General features: G+C 36.8%; 1 protein-coding gene across 2 annotated transcripts in view; it reads left to right on the top strand.

Moving 5' to 3' along the window:
* Positions 1–23,621, top strand: part of CPNE4 (copine 4) — a 227,630-nt gene that overhangs the window by 173,082 nt on the left and 30,927 nt on the right. For both annotated transcript variants that reach the window (XM_017818008.1, XM_017818007.1), the window contains exons 8-11: positions 841–939; positions 9,481–9,567; positions 10,158–10,217; positions 15,343–15,476. In XM_017818008.1, coding sequence (XP_017673497.1) covers positions 841–939; positions 9,481–9,567; positions 10,158–10,217; positions 15,343–15,476 — 380 coding nt within the window. The remainder of the gene's footprint in view (positions 1–840; positions 940–9,480; positions 9,568–10,157; positions 10,218–15,342; positions 15,477–23,621) is intronic.

Genomic DNA, 23,621 nt, shown 5'->3' with positions numbered 1-23,621 from the left:
ATGTTTTCAGTAAAGGCCTCCTGACTCAGGCAACTTATGTGACCTTTATCTAGAGAGAACATGAGGCTGAATTTGGGATTTTGTTCTGAGCCCCTTTGTTGTCTTTGGACCAGTTTTAAAATTATAATTTAACAAAGCCTGTAGTTATTGCTATTTGCTTCAGTCTTTGCTAGGTTAATTGTATTTAGCAAAATCTGTAAAATAAAATTCTCGTAGCTCAAACTCATTGAGATATTCATCTTTATGCATGAATTTAGGAGAGAGTATCAGTGATGTTTGGTTTGTATAGTCACTGTTGAGCAACCCTGGAAAACAGCCAAGATATGGGCACCAAACACTAACGTGTATAATTTCAAAGCCATTTCAGAAAATGATCTCTGTAACTCTTGTCTCACCTTCACTGACTGTAAAAATGAGAACAGTACTGTTTGCCCAAAGCAAGTAGGATTTTTATAATAATTTATATTTGTAAAGTACATCAATGAGGTAAGTCAGGACACCATTTGACAATGAACATGCAAATATACATAATCCTGTATTTTTACACCTAGCAAAAAGATCTAGACAAGAAATCCTTTCTTCCTGAAATACGTGAACTTGCTTTCATTAGGCCAGCTCCATAACACATAACTGTCAACAGCAATCTGTGTTGAGATTCCACTTGACATTTTATTTTGATCAGGACAAGAATATGGTTTTAATATGTCTTGTGATTTCCCTATAGATAAAACACTTCACCCAGTGTATATCGTAATTTCTCCTGTAGTATTTTTCAATAAAACCTCTTTTCCGTCTGAAGAAAAACATGCTTTTTTGTTCTTTTGCTATTTGTTTTCCCAGTGCATAGTTTGGGACTGGGATTCCAATGGAAAGCATGACTTCATTGGAGAATTTAGCTCAACTTTCAAGGAAATGCGAGGAGCTATGGAAGGAAGACAGGTAAGTGGAAACCACTCAGGTAGTCTCAATATGTAAGTTCTGTAGAGCAGTGTTCCTCAGACAGTCCTGTAATAATGCAGGAGACACTGCCTCAATCATCTCTCAAAAGTTAATTTTTGTGTTGATCTCTCCCATAGGTTTTACTGTTACCTGGATAATCTGAAAATGCAAAAAAGCAGTCTTTCCTGTATTTATTTCCATGCCTGAAATACTTAGGATCTTTTTCTAGTCTCCATTCTATAGGCATTTCTTTCCACTAAGATTTATTTCCTTTGAGCCCAAGCACATTGTTTCTATGAGGGGCTGTGCTGCTGTGGTAAAACAGTCTGGATAGTCGAAGAATTTCTCTACTGGCCCAAAGGCCTTTATTGGATGAGGATCATGCTCCATCTTTCTCCATTTCTCATGTACTGCCTTCATTTCTGCCAGCTTTAACTTAAACCCATCATGTTGAAACTAATTGGTTTCCTAAATATTTCATGATTTACAGTCCTAAGGGAAAATGAAATTGTTAGCTTATTAATAATTTCACTTCTTTATGTCAGCTTGATCTTTTGAAACTGAAGTTGATGGTAATTATTGAATATGATGAATGATTTGGCATATCTAATTTCAGAAACTGTCACTTTGTATTATTACTTACTTCTAAAGGTGTTAGTTTTGATAAATTCTCTGAGGGGGAGTTATAAACATTGAATCTGCTGATAATTTGTATTCACTGTTCCATAGTGATCTCAAAACCTGACACAAATGCCTAATAAGCTTTATTTAGGCTTTATATTAAGGTTCTGTTTATGTGTTAATAGAAACCTAACACAGAGTCAAAAGGTGTTTGATAAATGCTAAGCAGTCAGGCTATGCCATAGGTCAATAAACTTTTATTGGGAATAAATGTCAAGAAACGTTCTTTTCGATGTTTTCTTTTGAAGTTCTTAAAACACACTAAAGTTTGGCAAATGTTGCTCACTTGTAAAATACTGTTGATATATATCAGTAATATATTACTCTATTATAAATAACTTCTGAACAGAACCTGAGTGCAAATGAAACCCTGGTTTGCTCTCTCAAATTAAGTCAGAGGATCAAAACTTTAACCAAACAGAATTTGAATGGAGATAAATAGGTAAACAGATCCCAGAATGAATAACATTAAAAACGCCTATGATGTGACAACACTCTGATTTTGTATAGAAATACCTATGGCTGAGGAAGGGACTGTGTGAGAGTGGTAAAGGGTGTGTATTTTCAATGTAAATGTCTTCAAAAAACCATAATGCTCCTTCCCAAAGAGACAACTTATTGGCCAAGACAAAGGACTCGTAGTCCAGAGTGCCAGCACTGGCTCCAAAGGATAAACTATATATTCTTTAATATGATGGAGAAAGTGTTTTTTTTTCATCCCTAGATAGCAAAAAGGATGATTACTCTTTCAGAGGCCTAAGAAGTTAGTACAGCCATTTGTCAATTCTTGTTCTAGGTTGACACTGCAGTGCTGTCCAGGAATGTTTTAATGTTACACTATGCTTTAAGTTCTTGGACCTTTGTCTTGCTAAGGGCCTGCCATTTGCCATTTGGCAGGTTGCCTTTCACCTGCAACACTGCAGTCTTCCTCCACACATCTAAGGTGGTGTGCCATTATTTCTCTCTTGTTCCTCTCATTCTGTTGTTACTGTGCAGTTATTCTGTGCTCTTGCACCTGCAAAACCTGATGCTGTTGTTATAGCTAGTTCTCATGGGACACAATTGCCACCAATGTCCGCATCAGTTTCCCTTCTTTTCTTTTCTAATCCTTGTTTTATAGACTATTCTAGATAAAACCAAGATTTAGTGGATAAGATAGTAAGTATTAGTCATTTAAGTGGCTGATAAATAATGGCCCAAAAATATACATGCCCATGCTAGATGGCTCTTGCACTTGATGAAAGCAGACTTTGATGAGCACTAATAGCACGATAGGCAAGAACTAGCAGAAGGAAATTTGAGGAGATTCTGGTGAAAATGACACGTTACCGAAAAAATATAGTGATCATGTGTTTTACAGGAGAGGTCATTCATGTTGGAAGCCGTGTCACTTGGCTGGATCCAGAAAAAAATTTCCCTGTCCCTTTCTCTATCTCTCTGTCCCTCCCTCATCCTATCTCATTTTTCTCTGTTCTACAGAAAGAACTATTGCTGTTAAACGCAATATATGCCATTATCTGTGCACCCCATAAAAACATCTTCATACATAGTTTATGTCAACAACCTTACTGCAACATTAAGTAATGTGATTAGCATTTGTCAGTTCTTTTCTTTAGTTCTAGTCTCCATAAAGAAAAAGCATGTCCAATGGAGTGTTTGCTTTGAATAAAGGGGTTATAGTAAACCTTGAGGGAATGACAGAGGAGAAGGAAAGTCTTTTGCCTTCAAGTGGACATGTTGCTAGGTATTTCTGATAAGGAAGGCCACATAAGAGAGATGTAATTATACATGGGTGAGGAAATTGGTAGGTTAGACATAGTTCTTTGTTCCTAGAAGAGACCTTTTCTTAGCCTGAGACCAGAAAATATTGCTTTTCGGGTAGTACTCCTTTCAGTCAGAGGAACAAAACTGCCAGCTACATCCTTCAGCCCCTGGCATTAAGCACTCTTTCACATAGCATCACAACAGTGAGTGTCAAAGATGAGGACCAAAATCTGAAATTTCATCTCAGATGCTGTGGAAGCCAGTGTAAAGAGCAGACCCCAGGCCAGATGTCACTGTTTGAGTTGCTAAGGAGACACAGTGAAACTTCTTCTGGTTATATTTTCTTTTATGCAGTAGACCTTACAGCCAGCTAGAGTACATTGCTGTAGTTCTGTTAAAAGATAATCAAAAAATAATCAAAACACCCCAGTCATTGCCAACTAGGGTTTTTCACTTTCCCAGGCAACCGGAGAGAATAGAACATTCATCACTGGCAGGGGATCCAGGAACTTTCCTTAAGCATCAGCTGTAAATCTGTGCAGTGTTAAAGGAGGTTACACCAATGACACAGCTCTCCCTCTCTGCCCATCAGCAGCATCTGTATTGGCTGGTATCAGCACCACAAGTTGTCATAAATGTGTTAAGCAGTAAGAGCGGGAGTACCATAGTGTGTGCTGGGAGCAGGAAGGACTGTGTGTCCTTATCTGGATGATTGATCGCTTCTTTTGATCAGGGCTGGCATAAGTAGTTTATGAACTTCTCTTCTAAATATGGCAGGGTTTGGATAAGATTCACAAATCTTGAATTATGAGTCCTTCATAGTGTCAGTTGCTTCTCCGTGCCTGAAAGGCTTGAATTCTGGGAAACCTTGCTGGTCTTTCATTGGTGGGACAGATGAAATCCATTCACACTGTTTTAAGAAGACTTCCTGATCATGGACAAGCTCAGGATAATAACTTGGTGTGTGTTTCTCTTCCATAAAAATTACCTTTTGGTCACAGACTGTTATATTCTGACACCTAGCCTCTTTTCATACTGACTACCATAAAAATTGGCCAAAGACATCCTTTTGTTCAAGGGCACATCTGAAGTAGTCATTGCATAAACGAGGGTTTAGTGGTGAACTTAGTGGTGCTGGTCTTTTCCAACCCTGATGATTCTGTGATTTCTAAACCTTCTGTTAACACTTTCCACCATTCCAAAATTCATTATTTACTCCTTCACCATGATCTTAACACAAGAAAGCCCAGTAAGTCCATCCCTATCTGTGACATTTTTTAAATGAAATACTAATAAATACTTTGAGTTTATTGTATCTTAGGATTTTTTCCAAATATATGTATAATATGTATATTTTAATATGTGTGTACAGTGACAGTTTTATAAGGTGTTCTAATATTAATCTATCAAAAGTATTTGAACAAGAAGAGAAAAAGATTGAGATTATAAAAATGTAAATACTATTAAAGCTTATCATAGTTGAAAGGAGAAATCCTCTACTAGTGAGAAAAAAGGTCACTCTTTTTTTTTTTTTTAATGGAGGCAATAAATCCAGAGCGATTTGGCCGGGGGTGCAGGGGGGAAGGGGGAAATCACCTGGATTCCCATGCAGCATGGGAGTTATGTAAGGGAAAAATCTGTTCCTGCATTACGTAAAAAATGGACGCGTGTCCATATGCACACACACAGAAGGAAAGAGGAGGAAGAAACTTTGCTGTACTTACCATATCCATTGACATTCCCACAAGTTCAGGGTGTTATTAGGGAGGTGAGGAGAGCTGCTGAAGTGCACAAGATTGGATGGTGTCTCAAAGGGATCTGGACTGGATTCCCCCCTTTGCCCAGGTAACTGTCTATGACCCTCACTCAGGGCCTTTGCATCAGGTAGCTCTTCAGAGAACTGTGAGACCTTTAAGCCTTTGGTAATGGGTCAAGGAGTTTATTGACACCAACAGACATTTCCATGCCTAGTTTTATCAGGAGACAGCCAAGTTCACCCAGGGTTGTCTGCAATATCAGCAGGTGCTGCTGGCCCCACACAGGGCAGCAGAGGCCTCAGTGAAGGGTGCAGCCATGTCAGGCACCTGCCAAATCCCTGTGATGAGGCAACCAATGGTTGCACTTCATTCCCCAGAGGCAAGTTTCCAGAGGAGACCTCTGATAGTGATTAAAAGCAGCTCTTGTCCCATGGTGGATGTATTTCTGGGACAGAAAGAGGGAAGAAAACCCACCCTTTCCTCTTGCCTAGAGGGATGGCAGGAATGAACTAGCCTTTCAGGCAGGAAGTGATGCAGTTCACTTAAAAGTGACTTGTTTTTCTTGAGGCATCAGAAAGAGATATAATGCTGCCTGCCATCGATTGGGGTTTTTTGCCCTGTCCATTAGACTGTGGTTCCTTCTTTGTCATTTACAAACTATGCAATTTGTTGCAGCAGCTATACAGGAAGGAATAAGAGAGAAACAAAAGAATTGCAGGGAAGCAAAGAGAGCATGCCAATGCTAACCCAAGCTTTGCCACAGCTTTCTAGCCCTTTCCTCATAGGACTGACTACCCAGTGTCCAAGTGTGCAGTACAAGCACAGTGTCCCAGAGGAAGCAACTATTCTCTGTCATTTTTCTTGCCTTAGGGTACATGAAATTCTCCTGACACTCAATTCTTTCTCTGAATAGTTTGTGCTATTGATGGACACATAGTGGCCAAATTTTGGGGGTTTTTTTCCTTTCATTTAGTCACCTCCACTTCCCTTTGCTGGTGTGTGGCATGGTGCTTGCACTGTTTGCTTTTCTTTCTCTTCTGAATGTTTGGTAAGAGAAGGAGTAAGGATGTTTAGAAAGGCAGCATCCTTCACTGCAGAGAGTAACATCTCCCATTGAGATGAGATCTGTGTCTCATCATCACAGCCACAAGAGGATTAGGACCTTCCAGGTATCAGCATTAGTTTACTGACTCTGAAGAATAGCTGAATGGAGTTTGTTTTATATTCAGAAATTCTCCCCATAGTGGTTTAACTTTCAGGGTATAAAAGAAACACCAACACAGTATAGTCTTGGGATTTCATTACCAACATTTGCACCATTACTTAAATTAACAAGAAATAGGTCAAAACCAGGTTGCTTTCTGTTTCAGATTCACTGTGTTTGACAGGGAAAGAGCTTGCATAGCCTAGAGCTGTCAGGCATTTGGAGGAAATGCTAAGTGACTTTTAGAATGACGAATCTAAACTTCACAATGTTTGCCATTAGTGTCAGATTGCAGACTCTTGCATTAGTTTCCTTTCAACTGAAAACTTAATTTAAGAGCAAAAATGAATCAATAAAAAACAATGTCAGATACCAAATCAATACTGGGAATGTAGGAACAGACTGGAAATTGAGGTTGGCCCCACAGTGCAAGCAAAACATTTGAGAATTGTTTCTCGATATTACTTACCTGCTTAGAGCTGTATTCTGAACTCTGTTCTCATTAGAAAAGCTGGAGATATAATAAGACCTGTATAGGGAATTTCCTTCAAATGATGCTTGTGACATCTTTAGCTTGAACTGTGGGAATTACCAAGGTCAGAATTGGATCTTGGTGGGTAAGTGAGGATTGAGTTCTCCGTAATACAGTCTTATTGGCTTTCTTAAGCCTATGAACGAGGAAATGTCTTCTCCCTCCTCTCCTATTATTTTCCCTTCTTTTTACGATCATCAACAGATTTAATAGATGCAAAATTGTTCTTTCTTTCTGTTTTCTTACTTTCTAGAAATTTTCCAATATGTTCTTCCCTTTGCTTTATTATCAGTCAATGATGTTAGTGACTTGCACATAGAATATTTTAATGAGCTTTAGATAGTTGCTCAGAATTGTTATCTGTATGTCTCAAAATGCATTGCAAGATAGGGGAACATTCATAATTGCATTTTACGGTTAGCAAAGGGAACTGAGAGGCTAGACACAGGCACAGATTTTTTCTCCCCTGAAGTAATGTTTTGTACCACTTTAGTCCTTAGGTATTGTAAACTTTGTCCATATACCCATACCATGAACATAATGTTTTTCAGGCTTAAATAATCCTTTTCCCAATGAGAGAAATTATGTGCATAGTATATGGCTTCATATAAGTCAGGCCTTGTTTAAACAAGTATTCATGTTGGAGGATGCTAAAATTAAGGAGGTGCACCTTGGATCTTCAGGGGAAAGCAAAAAGATCTCTCCAGTGTATTTCAGTGTCAAAGGGAGGAACACAAATCCCATCTCCTGCTTTTATTTTCTATTTGATATATTACAGTTTATTTATAATTTACAGACAGCACAATTTCTCTATAGGAATGCTTCCAGCAGACAAATGTGTGTTAAACCATTTTGCCAGACAGCAACATATCAAGATGCGAGTGGGCAAGGCTTCTGCCTTGCTGTCAGATTGCTTTCCTAAATATGAGCTTATTGCACTCTGGTGCTGTGTCACAGAGTACTCTCCTTCTTTGGAGAGAAGGGCTTTTATTTCTTAAGCCTGACTGCTTCTCTTGAGTAGAGGAAAAGTATTTATGGAGGATTTTTCCTGAATATGGGGGCCCTGTGTCTGCCTGTCTTCTCAGTTGGAAAATTTGTTTCACAAAGCAAATAATTGAGCTGGGAGAGCAAGCAGATGTGCTTCCTGCAGTTGGAACAGTTTTTTTGTCTTTTCCCATTCTTCACTCTGTCACCTGTCTCCAGTTCACAGTGACAAAAATACTCCTCCTCCCCTGTGCAGAAATGGTCTCATATTGCTCCAAAGCCATATATTTTGCCTTTCCTTTTTTGATGTTTGACAAAATCTCTAAGTCTGAAATACTTCAGAGATATCCAAATAATTACTGTTAGGCAATGGTTTGAAGCTCAGTGAAATAGCTGTGGTTGTTCATAAGGTAAAAATAGTTTTACATGCTCAAACACTTTGGTAAGATATAACACATGAATTTCATTATAGACAAGGTATTGTAACACTTAAGAAGGTTTTCACCATAGGAAAAAAATTGTAACACTTAAGACATATATATGTTTCATTTCAAAATGTCATAATAGGGATTTTTAGATAATAGGTCATCCTGATTCCTTTTGGAGTTCTGTTCTTTATGTTACCCAGCATCATGTTTTCTCCCCACATTTAAAAACACCTCTCTGAAAAAAATAGTCATGCTATTAACCATATTTAGTAACACTTTACAGATAAAAATCTGTATGTACAAATGCCAATGGATATTTGCATGTGCAAATGTACATTTTACTCCTGCAGTAGGAGGCATGAATAATATTGTAGATACTAGAGGTGAGGGTCTGAAAGCTTGAACATAATCAATCTACCTGAAACCAGAGGAAGGCAGAACATTTGAAATGGAAATTATTAAGAACCTGAGAGATGTCATGATGAGAGCAAGACAATGTATTTCAGTAACAAGGTAGGACTCTTTTGCTGTAAAACTGACTATTTGTAAATAAAACCATGAGAAAATTTTCAGAAAGGGATTTTATTATATTCTTAGGGATAATTTTCAAATGTATCAGTAGTTAGTTATCTGCATCTTTGTGCAATTTTTAGTGGTTTTCTTAACTTTTTATTTTGCTGTCAGACTTACAGAAGAAACTGTTGCTCTCTTGCAAGAGAAAGCGAGACAAACCACTGATAGGAATTTCTCCAGCCTTGAGTTTAATACAAAACCCCAGTGTTACTGTGCCAGCAGTTTTGTAGCTAACACAATGCGTTAGGTTGTTCCCTCCAGTATTTTCACTTAAGTGTTAAGTTTCCTCTTTTTTTCTCCTCTTAAATGATCTCAAAAGATCGTCAATCTTGCTTACATAACACCTGAACCTACAAGACTGGAAGATGACAACAAATGAATCTGTGTATCTTTTTTAGTGCCGTGTCTACCTGTATATGCGCAAAGACTGATATTTGCCCTGGGCGTTTTTCTATTAAGATCATTCTCTGCATAGTTAATGGTTTTCATTTCTTCCTCTCTGTGTACCATTATTTGTTATGATTTAGTCAACTGTGGAAATCAGACAGTGCAATTTTTGTTAATTACTTCAATTTGTACATAAATTTTCCTTCAAAGAGTGACTGCTATTTTAAACAGGTACAATGGGAATGCATTAACCCCAAGTACAAAGCAAAGAAGAAGAATTACAAGAACTCAGGCATTGTCATCCTTAACCAGTGCAAGGTAAATATATGTTTTACTCTTTGGCTGTTTCTGTACTAAGCTCTCAATGATATACTTTAATGGTGGTTGGAAACAAGAAAACCAAGTGGAAATGCCTGTAGGGTAACAATGGAAACTGATCCTCTACAAAAAGTAAAAACAAGGACTTGAATCTCAAAAGTAAGCTGACTGTCCCCAGCTCTCCTGTTTTATTTCTCTTGTCCTATCCCTGCTGTTGTGCAATGGAGAAGGCAGTACTAAACTCTTACCCCTAAAGACTTGCCAACTTTGTGTGTTTCCCTTTTAGTCCTTCTATCATTTCTACAAAATTGCTCTTGTTCCTTCTAAATCAACAGCAGAATTTCCACTGAATTCCTACTGAAAAGAAGAGCTTGGTTCTACTTTTTATGTAAATTTTCCTTTTTTTAGAATTTTAATATTTTCTCTGTTTATATTTTTGTTTCTGTCTCAAACTGTGTCTAATGATTTCTTCCTTTAACTTATTTTTCAGGTGGTCCCTCTCATCCTTCCAATTTATTGTTTTTTCAGGCAGCTCTCTGATGTTTTATCAGTATACAGCTAAGTTGAATGTCTTGCTTTCTTGTCTGCAGATCCACAAGATGCATTCTTTCTTAGATTATATCATGGGAGGCTGCCAAATACAGTTCACAGTAAGTGTCTTACTTCTCTAATTTCTTTTAAAGAAACGGAATCCCCATAGATACCACTTCATTACTTTCACAGAGTCCTGAGTAAGTTATTAAGGTCTTCTTGCAGAATATGTTAAGTCTTCCTTTTCAGTCTTCCTTTTCAGAATTAGTCCTCCATTAAAGCAAATTGTTTTCCCTCACATGATGCCATACATGCAGAGAGACAGTCCAGCCAGGGTCCTCTCTCTGTCAGCCTGGGGTAAATCCTGGTGCTTCATACCTCAGCCATAGCTACCAACAGTAAGATGGCACTACAGGGGGACACAGTAGTAATTTAGAGCAAATCAGAAGCTGTTGAGTTCAAGAAACAGGATAAAATGATTTGCAGAGCTCTTCATAAACAGAAATACAATATTTTGCATTTCCAATTAATAATTTTGAGAAACATTTAATTCTGTGTGGTTTGATTTTTGAATTATTTTTTAATTTTGAATATAACAAATATAATTAATATAATATATCAGTATTTCCCATAGCATAGGAAGACAGATTGTGGCTGAGTTGCAGTCTGGTTTATGTGACTTCTAATTCATATCAGCTACAGGGCTAAAGTCTATTGCAGCAAGGTTATATTCTTCTTCCGGAGATCTTTCATTTTCCTGTAGCACTCTGCCTTGCAAGTATCTGTCTGATACTTACTCCCACATATCAAGTATCAGACATTGGATGCTTCTAAAATGTTCTATTTCACTTTTTCCAGACAAGTCTTCATTTTCCAAAAAGATTTGGAAAAAAAAAGAATTTTTTTTTTTATTTTTTCCCAACAGAAAGTTCCAGCAACAGCAGCAGGTATTGTAGTGGATTGTCTTCTTGCTTACAGGTCAGCTTTTTGAGGTGTAAAACATGCATTTTGCCTGTACATATCACAGACTCATTGGATAACGCCCAGAACTGAGGACCTTGTCTCTGGTTTTGAAGGAAATACCTACTGTAGTGCTCAAAGATCTTTCTAGTTGTCTTCTTTCAAGTAAAGCATCCTATGTAATTACCTCCCTGCCTTACCCAGCGACTTCTTCTTTTATCCCCACATGCCTGCAATGCACATTTCTCCTCCAAACTGAAACTTGCCAGTCCCTGGAAACCTCTTTAATTTGTCTTTCCTGGCATTTCCTCCCTAAAAATATGACTGGAAGAACTCAATCATCAAATGCGTTCAAGGTCATTAGCAGAAAGACATTTATGTCTTCAAGTAATATCTGAAAGCCTTTTCTAATCAGAACATGTACTTAGGCACATGCAAAGATATAATATGCATTTCCTACAATTCTAGCTCAAGCCAGGAGCACTTCAACCATTAGAAAGTGTCTAGGGATTTACATATTAAGTTACAGCTGTGCTTTTCAAACTCTTTTTGATTCCTTCTAAATGTTTTCCAATGGAAGAGCAAGTTCTTACACAGTGCACTGGAGGGTTGTGGCAATTTGCTTGCCTTTTATTTGCTTGTCACAGGTTTCCTATTAGTAGGCTGTGAACCACGAGTTTAAAAGTGGTGGCATAAATGGGTTAAAGTGGATAGTATTACTTCTACTATATTTTACTCTACATGCATAACCAAGTGGTTCTACCTAAAGATCATCACAAGCTGACTGTCTGCATATTTTCCTTCCTCCTCAGCATGATTGCACCAGTCAAAAATGACTGGTTATGAGATCTGTTGCTGTTTCCAGAAATGTATCAGAGGCTCTCCCATGGTCACTGAAGCAAAAGGGTGCAGCCTACAGGGGAGATATTCCATGCTCCCTTGCTTTCTGCACACTTCATATAATCTCCTTTTCACATAGCCCTAATCTGATTAATTCAGACCACTGAAATAGAGGAGGCCTATTCCTTTTACTTTCCCAGATTTCCATTTTTTTGTTTTAACAAGAATGCATCTGGGATTGTTTGAAACTCTCCTGGTACATGTATTTTTGTTGTCATTGTCTTAATGACATTTCTGTTGAGCTCATGCTGTGTACAGGCAGTATGATACAACTGTGATTTGAAAGGGCACTTGTTGAGGGAGGGAAACTGGGATGCTAAGCACACATTTGATAATAAAAAGCTGTAGTAGGATGTACCTCCTAATTTAAGGCAATAATGAAAGCTTTGGTAACATCATGTTGTTCTTCAGATACTTTGTACATCTATTGTAGGAACATGGTTTGTAGTTAGCAAGAATGTCTCTGAAAAACGAAAGTAAACTTTTCGTTTGCTTTAAAACCAGTTATTAAGAAGCTTTTATCTATAGAGATCAATAGTGCTGATTCCAGTCCTCTATTTTTATGCCCTAGTTATTGCCAAACGTTGTATCTCTTATCAGACAGTGTTCCCCGCTGCAGAAGAAATGTTCAGAAGCTGGCAGTGCAAATGGGTCTGTAGTCAGAAGACATTTTCATCACTTTGGGAAATACAGCAGAAAGGATGTGTAACATGCATAAAAGGAACTGTAATAGAAAGATAGATTGGACAGATGCTCTATCAGGCAGGTCAAGGTACTGGGCAGGCTGATTTGTTGCTGACAGATCTAGCAGGAGGTCCCAGCTATGTGGGATGTTTTCAGTGTAATGAAAATCACCTTTTTACACGGCTGAGGGAAAAAAACCCCAGTTATGCTCTTATTTAGCTGTGGAAGGTGACTGATACATTGGAACTGATACATTAAAGATACACTGATAAAAATCAAATGTACGCACTGTAAGAAAGATTCCTACTTTGCTGCCCAAAAGATAAATTCAGTTGTAAGATTAACATAACTTCTGTGATATGTTAACTTACTTTTACAAATCCTTATCCTGTGTATTTACACAAGACCTTGGTACTGTTGGGTAATGCTAAAAGAGCAGAGCTCTGCATTGTTATTTTGGAACTATGGCAAGTTACAGCAGTGTTCATTTTTCTTATAAGTCCTCCCCTTGGGAGTCAAACAGAGAGTTGGATCAAATTCAAGCACACTGCATCCAAGTACAAACATTCATAAATGCTTCATCACAGGAAATTAGGAATTTTTTTTACTTATCAGCAGACCTCTACTGCAATGACCATTTCCAAAAGGAAGCTTGTTCTAGGAAGTGTTTTTTCTTTCCCAAACACTAGCCACAAGCTTTTTTCCAAGCTCATGAAACCCAATCCTGATTCCTACACTGTGCTCTTGTTTTCATTTCCAAAGCATTTAGCCATGGCTAACAGCCACGAAGGAAGACTTGTCCGGTTTTGTTTGCTGTATCACTCAAGTCTTGTTAATGTGTTTTAGCTTTTTGAGATTATCAGTAAAAACACGTACTTTAAACAACTTTACAGGAATACCCTTTGTTTCTCTATCATACAGTGACATTTTTGCACCTTCTATGATCAAATTTAAGGTTGAATAAGTATTAGAAAAAATATACATATTTTTAAGAAAATGTGCATACCTTTAGTAAGATTTTTATCAAATAAGTATCCCAAAACTAAGCTAGTCCATACAAGCATCCCTGGATTTACCTTAGGTTTCACGAACCAATAGTATCTCTTTCTTGCTCGGATACGTACATGTAGTGTTTCTTAGTTACGTACACTCACAAGTGCAGGCGTGAGAGGTTTCCCATTGATTTATCCAAGTTAAATCAAGCTATAATTTTGGAAAAAAATCTCTATGGAAAACAAACTCAGTGCCTCAGTGAGTGAACAGTGAGTAGGAAGCAGTGGTGAAGGATTACTTTATTTGCAAGCCGAAAAGCTCATCTCTCCCGACTGAATGTGGTGAGGTGCTGGGAGTTCATAGTTGATCAAGGCAATAAAGGGATTTCCAAACTAACTAGAGGCCAGTTTCTTCAGAGATAGAGGTGGAATATCAGGAACAGTGAGGGAAAACCATGTTTTGTTGACCTACTATGATATTTCCCTTTTACTTTTTAGCTACAAAAAATAAGTTTCAGGAGGACTGTGTAATTTTTTGGAGGCAGCATGAAAATATAATTTCATTTTCATTTTAGAGCTGCATAAAATAGTGTTCCCTGTGCCAAGCAGAGGTTGCAGCTGGGAAAGCTGCACATTTGCAAAGGCAAGCTAGGCCTTCAGAGTTCTTTTTGCAGGCTTCAGCAAGACCCTTTCTTACCTTCAGCTACACTGTAAAACTGAAAACTGAACTCTGTGCATTTGTTTATTGAATATTCAGGTGTAATGGGTTTTTTAGAGGAATAGGTTATTGGAAAAAATCACAGGGAAATTTTGAAATTTTGTAAATTTGTTCCCTTTATGAAACACTTTAGGATTCTTGTTTAGGAATTCCTAAACAACTCCTTTTAGGAATTCCTATAAAGCAGCATCAAAAATTCAGCAGAGGACTTTCTGATCCATGACGGTCATATCACAGGAAAATGCATGCCAGAGTACATCTTCAGTGAGAATTATAAAGAGCATTTTAAAAGGGAGAAATTAATTTTAAGAGGATTCATTAATATTTGCTTTTGCATTGACTGCTTCCCACAATGTTCTCTAAGCTTTTTCACGCAACAGAAAAAAGCTGTGTAGGATTCAAGCTTTGTTTTTACACTGTGGCTCACATTTAAGCTTGCTATCAACTGTGAAATTGGGAGGGTTAATTATTTAATGCTTAGACGTTTTGAAGACAAAAAAATACCAGACAGACAATATCTACTACTACAGCCACAGTAAGGATTAAAAAGCTAAGAAATGCCCCTAATTTTAGTTTTAATTTATAGTTTTAGTAGGACCCTTAACTCTCCAGGGATGTTTTTGCTGCAAAGCTTTTATGTACTGAACATCACCTTAGCTGGAATAATTTAATTAAGTATGAGAACCTAGAGATAGTTAATTTGATTCATTTGTATTAGAAAATGTTTTCCCTCATAGAATAGCAATGCAGGCAATTTTTTTTTCTAATTGTGCCATTTTAGTTTTATTAGCTCTTATTTTATAAACTCTCATTTGCTTCTAAATATATTTATCAGTACTATCCTACTACAAATTTGATTAAGTACGCTGTAAAATGACCTTTGCTTTAAGGCTGCAGACTCTACAGCAAACTGTTCCTGGTGAAGATATGTGGTTGATGTGGATATGCTCAGAAGAGCTGTGCAAGACATTGACTTTTCTTCTTTTCCAGGTAGCTATAGATTTCACTGCATCAAATGGTGATCCTAGGAACAGCTGCTCACTGCACTACATCCACCCCTATCAACCCAATGAGTATTTGAAAGCACTGGTAGCTGTTGGGGAGATTTGCCAAGACTATGACAGGTAAATAACCACATTTGATTACAGAGTTGTCTTTAGAAAGTGTTTTCACAATGTGAAATCAATGACTGCCTTGTGGCTGGCTGCAGAAGCTCCATGTTTAGGCACTTAAGAAGAATGACTGCACATCAGAAAGATTAGTCTAGCTTAACCTGCTTTTGAGAGTGACAGTGTGTTTAGATTAGCTTCATGATAAAGAAAGGCACAGTTCTTGGCAGTTTGGCTGATTTGTGTGTTAAGGTTCATGTTTGTATTCACATGCTAAAACTACATGTTGGAGTGGATTTTTCTGTGTCTGTGTGTTCAAGTTTATCAACTTGAAGCCTGTGTCACAGATGCTGGTAGCATCCTTTCTGATACACTTGGTAGTCTGTTTGTATCCCATCCTACAGAACAGTGTTCCTGAGAAGTTGTGTCCGAAACTGAATTTGAAGCTGCCTAAACTGCTTACAGACCATGTCTATTCTTAGAAGTAAACACATGGTCTTTTTCAGTGTTCTGGCCTGTTGACTATTACACTCTCTTCTAAAATAAATATTAAAAGGTAGTGATAATGTGTGTACAAAACATGCCTTTAAATAAATAAACAAATGCAGGGAATTGGACCAAATATGCTTTGATTACATTATATACCTCTGTTGCTTTCGAATAGGCTGCCTGCTTCTATCAAATTAATTGCGTATTATTAATCTAATTACCAAATGCATTTCCTTAAATGTTCTTTCTCTGGTGGTGAGGCATAGTATCTTACACAACTATTCTTTCTAATCTTTGCACATGTAATAGGTATCCACCCCCCACTTTGCTATGTGTAAATACCAAATCTCAAGAAAACAATGGTATTTGCAGTCAAATTTCAGTTATACTTTCTGTATAAATTGTGGAGTGACTTCAGTCTTTCACATGTCACATATACCAATTAGTCTGCTCAAAGGCACTTCCATTTGCATGGTAATGAGATGTCTTCTCAAAGAATAATAAGGAAAATGTTATCCTGATACAATTTCTGTAAGAATTTGATGGTCAAACTTAGTCAATAAGTCTGAGAAAATTAATATTTTGTTGCGAGCTGATAATTCCCCAGTAACTATCTAGGAATTTAGTAATTATTAGCAATAATTCGGAGATTAATATACTTCAAAAAAGGGAAAGGAATAAAATGGGCTGGTTTATTCACACAGAATTTTTTATTTTATCACTTAAGGAGTATTTTTTAGTTAATAGTTAAGTGGCACGGTCCTTCCTATACAGAAATATTAACCCCAAATCAGAATTCTTCTCTCAATATATTTCAATCAGTAAAAAAAAATAATAGTCAGTTATTTTTTAAATGAAATCATCAGCATCATTCTGTTCTATTGTGCTGCAGAAAATGCCTATTGATGCTAATCAGCACAACTAAGGCTGTATGAGCTGTGGACTAGGGCTGAACAAAAGTCAGAAGTTCTTTCCCTTGGGAAATGTCAACTTTCTGGCATGTCTTTGACCTGTACAAGTTCTCAAGTTGTGACATTATAAATATATTGCCATGGACAAGTTGATTCAACATAGTGCTTTCTGATCAAAACTTCACGTAAGGACCTTTTCTTTATACTTGCACATTTTGAATCCAGCAAATTGGAAATGAGAACTTAAAATTTTTCAAAAGAAGGAAAGAAATTAAGAGGAGCAGACCTTCACAAAAATTATCTACAAGTTCTGTATTGGACTTTATAGTGTTGAGTGGCAGCCTTAATATGTATGAGCACATATGACCTACAAAACAAATCTTTTGTATATGCAATTAAAAAAGTATAAAAATAACAGTAAAAATCTGAAATGTGGCACAGATCCATAACTGCTCCAGTGAGTCCAGTTGTGCTTCAAATAATGGAGCAGGATTTCTGTTCCAGATTAAGATCAGCCAGAGGTGAAAAGAAGGACTTGCTTAACCTAAGGGCTGTTTAGAGCCAGAGTGCAATCAGTTGCATGGCGTGGCATGTCTTTAGTAAAATTAAAATATAAGACCACACAGATGGCAGTGCTCTTACCTGAAGTTTTATAGTTTGTACCCATCAAATATCTCAGATAGGTGGAACTGGCTGATTTCAATCCAAACCAAGGAAAATGGAGTGGTTTTCACTGGGTCTCAGGATTAACATATTTGAATCAAATGAAAGAATAGTTGAATGAAGTAAAATCTGTTGTTCGTAATGCTTTTTGCATTCCAGTAGCACAGCTGTAGAGTGTTAAGTACTTTAGTACTTTTGCTACTTATATACCAACAGACTGCTTTTTTAAATTTGAAAAAAAAATAAAAAAGGGGCCTGTGGTTATTAATTAAAGTACTTCTTTGATTGGAAACATTCAATTTATTTGTATTTTGGGAGGAATTGGATTGGCAAGTAATACTCAAGACTCAGTACTCAAAATGCATATTTTTTCTTTATATAATCTAGTTATTTCCGTCAATCAAGCCAAGTCTTCTCATAATTTATGTTTCTGTACATATCAGCACAATATAATGTATCTAAGTAATTAATGCTCCAAATTAAGTGCTGCCTCACATCCCTTGATACAGTGGAATAAACCCTGCTCATCCAAAAGCCAGTTTATCTGTATGGTTCAGAGATTCCTGAAACAGTTAAATAAATAGCACCGTTTTGCCTAGCTAAGCGTGAAGGAATAAGATTCATTCTTTTATCAGCAATATTCAGAGAATGAGAAAGAGATGTTGATTATATCCTGACTGTAGAAATGCTGCAGTCCTATAGGAATAGGCCAATCTGATAAGGGTATGGGAAATGGAAGAGCTATTCACCTGCACAAAATACTTAATATTTTATCTATATGGTGGAATTGTTTCAGGCTATAACATTTTTCATAAAAGAGAAGATAAAGTGTCTAGGTGATATAATCAGTGGCTAAGCAACAGCAGCAAGGGATCATAATGGAAGGAGAAACATTCATTAATTTTAAGAAATTAGGTTCTAACATGTAGTTAGAAATACTGGAAAGGGGAAAACACATTAAAAACTTATTGAAAATATTTGGTAAAATAATCAGACAGGTCCATGAATAAGAATTTATTTTAAGATAAATGACTCATGAATGCTTAAACATGACCTCATGAAGCAATAAGTGAAAAATACATGTTTCTGTTTAAAAATTTTCAGAAGCTTTCTTTTATATTAAAAATTATATCACTGATATAATTTTACCTTCAAATTGTGCAAGTCTACTCCACCATTTTCTAGCATAGAGAAACACGTGAAAATTATGAAAATCACAGGGCACTGAAGTGTTTAATGTTTAAAGGATCATTTCATATTTATTTTTTACCTTGGTAATTTCTGTATTGAGTTCTCTGGATCAGAAGTCAAATCAAATGATTTCTGGTGACCAGGAATATCAACTTAGCCAGGATCCTGAAAAATCAGTTGATCACTACTAAATATGCATATATTCACTCTACATGTTTTGAACAATGAGTTAGCGAGTGTACTTAAGGCAGATGAGGTTACATCTAACTCTTTGTGCTGGCTTGGAGCTTCTAACCTTCAACAACTCTGAACAACGGTTTTGGCCATTTGTTTTGGAGCCTGGTGGAGGCCCCTTCAAGAGAATGCTGTTTTCAAAAGGTAGATGACATGCATCTTTACTGGTTGAATACCCAGATATGAGGAAAAGCAAACTCATTCATCAGCTGAAATAAAAGAACTGTGACCAAAAGCTTATAAAAGACGTGAAACTCTCCAAGTTACATAATAATAATTTTGAATGTGTCCTATTCTCCATGGCAGCTCTTCCCCATATACTTTTCATTTGAATCATAAAATGGTCCCTTGCTCAGCATGGAACAACAACACCGTTTTGTAAGCCAGAGGAGCCTATGAATAAACTGGGGAGTCAGGGAGCACTTACTTTCCACTGTGTCCCAGCATAAGGTCTGGCCATGTCCTAACTGCAAGTCAGGACCTGACCTACCTCTTTGTATATACAACTAGAGTTCCACTGTGTATTAATATATAGGTATGCATATAACATATAGGAATTATATATATACTTATATAATATTTGTTGTTAACACTGAGCCATTGAGTAAAAAAAATTGATTTCTCTTTTGTGCTGTTTTATACCTTCCCTCTGGCAGAACAAAGCCATATGTCACAGTAACAACAGTGTACAGTTTATTGAAATGGCTGGTCCTTTGATCTTAATGGTTTGTTTTACCACTGCTGGAATACAAGCAACTAGCCATGAGTGTAGCTCATCTTTCATTCTGCAGTGATTACTGTTTCCGTCAAAGGAAAAAGGTCCGGAGTGGGACTGTAAATAGCTTGTTTGTAAGAATAAATGCTTTACATGTACACAATGCTAAAGGCTGAAATACTTCCCAAATGATCTTACATTATTACAGGTTTTAATTATGATATTGTGGATGAAGCCCATGGCAGGACTTCCAAATCTGCTCCTGACTTTGAAATCTGATTTCTGCAGTTAGTAGCTTTTCTTTTGCTTGTGCTTATTATGAATCTCATTATATTACATTAAATATTTATCTTTGAATTAAAACTTCTGATTCATCAAGACACTAGAGCTTATTATCTAATCCCATTGAATAAAGTCTCACTCAAGCAAATACTGAGGAATTATGAAAAATACAGATGGCACTGAGATGGAATTAAGAGTTTTACTGAATTTGAACTTTTTTGTTAATTGTTCACCTCACACCCAAATGCTCAGTGCCTCCCATTTACCTGGATGATTTTAATGATTTTTTTTAGACATACTTTTATGTTTGTGCGTACATTTAGAGTTCTTCATTGGATTAATAAAAAGCATTCACAAACATGTGAGAATCAACTTTTTTGTAGTCAAATAAATACTCATACCTTGAAAAAGACAAAGGTTAGGTGTATTTTATCAAACGCTTTTAAGCATCTACTGCATTAGTTATTTGTGGAACTTTCCATTCTTGATAGGCCATGCCCATTCTGATCTAAGCACTCAACTCGTGATTCCATATGTTTGGCCACATAGTTTTGTAAAATCATGTAATAGAATTGGTCTTCATCTTACTTGTATTCAAAATCTATTTCAAAAGTTAGTTTCTAATTATTTTAAATTCCTATTTTTTTTATTCACTCTTAATGGTACTGTAGATTTTTCTTCAGTTAAAGGGCCCTTGAAACACATGGAAGATAAATTATGTTTCCTGATACTTTTTTCATTTAGGCAAATAACCTCTTTAACTCTAAATCCTCAAGTAGCTCCTCGAAACTGACATTCACACTGAGATCACATGTTAGCAAATAAACTGCTTGTGTAAAACACACTTGACTAGCAACCTCCCCAAAGGCCACTAATGAGCAAAGAATACATTATTCCTGCAAAGGGCAGAAATTATTTATGTGTAGAGCTCTACAAAACACTTCGGAATATAAAATTTAGAAACTGGGCCACATTCCACGAAAGATATGAAGAATCTGAAGTCAGTCTGAGTTGCAACATTAGCTTCTGCAAACAATGAATTGCAGCAGTTGCTGACTAGATGCAAAGATTGCTCTGTAGGATTTCTTCTTTACATTTTAGGCCTAAGCAAGTACGTTCACTATGATTGAAAACTGTATGTGAGACCTTCCTTCCCTCATGCAGTAAAGTGCACTTGAAAATTTAGAAGGGGAAAAAATGAAAGGAGAAAATAGAAAGTCAAAGGTTCCCAGTCCAGCATGTCCCTTTCAGTGTAGATCCAAGAAGTGATGAAACGCAAGTCCAGTGAAAGGTCCAGCTGTCCCACAAACACATTTTCTGAGGTACCAGCAGAGGGCAGTTAGGGAGGAGAAATAGGACAAGGTATGTGAAATGCAGTACATGTTATGGAAGTCATATATAAATCAGTGCATCAGTCCCAAATACAAGTATCAGTCCATACTTAAATACTGTGGTTTCAATTAAGGCTCTAGTGGAAAGAGATTCCAGAGTTTACAGCTTGTTGTCTGCTTTAGTAATCAGAGCCTCATCCCCCAGAATTACTTAACACGTCATTTCATCCTGAAGCCATGTCTGGGTTTGTGGATGAAGACTCAGAAGGTTACCATGGCAGGAAGAATCTGTATTAAATACCTTGAGACAGTTTTTCCTGACACAAGGTGAAAAGCAGAAACTTGCTTTGATTGAGATAGTGGTATAGTAGTAGTTAATTAAAACTGGGGCAAAAGAATGATGCACAGAATAACTGGCACTATATGTGACATTAAATATTTCATGAAATCCCTACGTAGAGCTGTTAAAATGTAGAGATGTTAAAATTTTATCTACTCATGCAGATCAATAAATAAAAATATGCTTAATTATTAATATCTCCCTTTATCACTTTAATTAAAGAAACAACCTTTCTGGAGGCTGTTAAGCAAAAAAGCTACTTAGCATATCTAAACAAGTTTAAAAACCTTAAGGGAAAAGCCATGAACCCTTTTATTTAGTGCTTTAGTAGGACTAAATTTCCATAGACATACAACAGAATAAAAATAGAAAAACAGTAACCTATACAGAAAAACTTGTGGCTTATGTTTATCAGTAAGCTCAGATATGGGTAAACATATTCTGAAGTGTTTGGATAACCCAGGACTAGAACTTCACTGGTGAAAAGGAATTGCTAATACTTTCAGTCATCAAACTGGATTGAAAATCCCTGTATTTAATGGCTGAGGACCTAGACTGGCACAATTATATAATATATACAAAAACATAGTCCGTATTTGGCTATGCAAAACCTGTATTTGCAGACTACTGCCACACAGGGGTTTCTACAATCACCACTTTTTATACCAAGAATCATAACCATGTTGGGGAGATGACTTCGTAACAGTGTGTGTGTGTATGTATTTACCTGCAGGCCCTTTATCTGGGCAGATATTGTCAATTCTTACAGCTCTGCCTTTTCCATTGTGAAATTTTCATCTTTTCATCTTCTTTGTGGTGCCTCTTCTTCCAGGAACTCAGTTCCTATGCCAGTGCACCAGTCACAAACAGTCCCTCCCAAGTTTCTTTTGCTAAGAAACTGCTTAGCTGCAGTTTCCTCCAAATGCTTTTCTGGGACCTCTGCTGCATTCTGTCAGCTGGCAGATACATCAAAATCTGAACATGGCTTTTCCATACAGTCTTTACTATTTCTCAATTCATGTTGAAATCTCCTCTGAGGAAGAGCATTGGTCTGTGCAGTACTTGACACTTTTCTACAGCTGTGCAGACTGGTACTGTTGGGATTTCTCTGTCAAAATTCCTTTCTGAAGAAAATGATGTGAAGTATAATACCCTGCAAAAATTTCATGCCACCTACTGCTGTAAAGACTAGACATCTGTAAATAATAAGTAGATGTGCATAAACAATTTCTCTTGTCATCTTCACTGATGCCATTTGATACTGATCTAGTACATCTTCAGTCAATGCAACCATTTCCACAATTTCAGAAGCGTGAGTTTCCTCCTTGCATTATTAAGGATATAACTATTCTAGTCACCCACTCCATTATATTAACATAGAGCTGCGAAGCAAATTATTCACATTTGGAAACCCATCTGTGGGGTAAATGAACACCATGTTCTAAATCTTCTCATGCAAGTTTTCTCCTTTACAGAAAGCCAACACCTTTTTCCTGAGTTGACCTTAACAGGATATTTTTGAGTCCAATTTCTCTCAGTTAAAGCCAGGCTATTCTTGCGGATTAGATTCCATTTATTATCTTACTATTCCCTCCAAATTATTGTGAAACTAACCTTGATATGAGATTCCAAATCATCAGAATAGAGGATAGTAGCCCATTTCCTCCTGCATATCCAGTGATGCCTAGCTGAATGTTTAGTCATCTGTATACTTCACTTATGGTGCTCCTTTAACTTGTTTAGGTATTGTTCTTAATTTTGACTTAATGTCATTCCGATTTTGATAAAATTTCATCAACAGCTCATTTGATCACATTAAGTCAGAGTATAATCTCTATAACAGTTTTGTCCTGTTTATCCTAGGAAGCTCATTTGTATGTTGAGAGCATTTGATGAGAAATTCCTCTCCCCACAACACTCTGTATACATATGCCAATGCAGTCCTGTATTCCCCTCTTTCCAGCACACTCCTTATAAATAGGTATTTTCTGATAGAAAATTGTT

This window comes from Lepidothrix coronata, unplaced genomic scaffold (genome assembly GCF_001604755.1).
Source record: "Lepidothrix coronata isolate B3197 unplaced genomic scaffold, Lepidothrix_coronata-1.0 Scaffold64, whole genome shotgun sequence".
Taxonomy (NCBI): Eukaryota; Metazoa; Chordata; class Aves; order Passeriformes; family Pipridae; genus Lepidothrix; species Lepidothrix coronata.
Note: the sequence above shows the minus strand (reverse complement) of the source record. Positions and strands in the feature narration are given on the sequence as shown.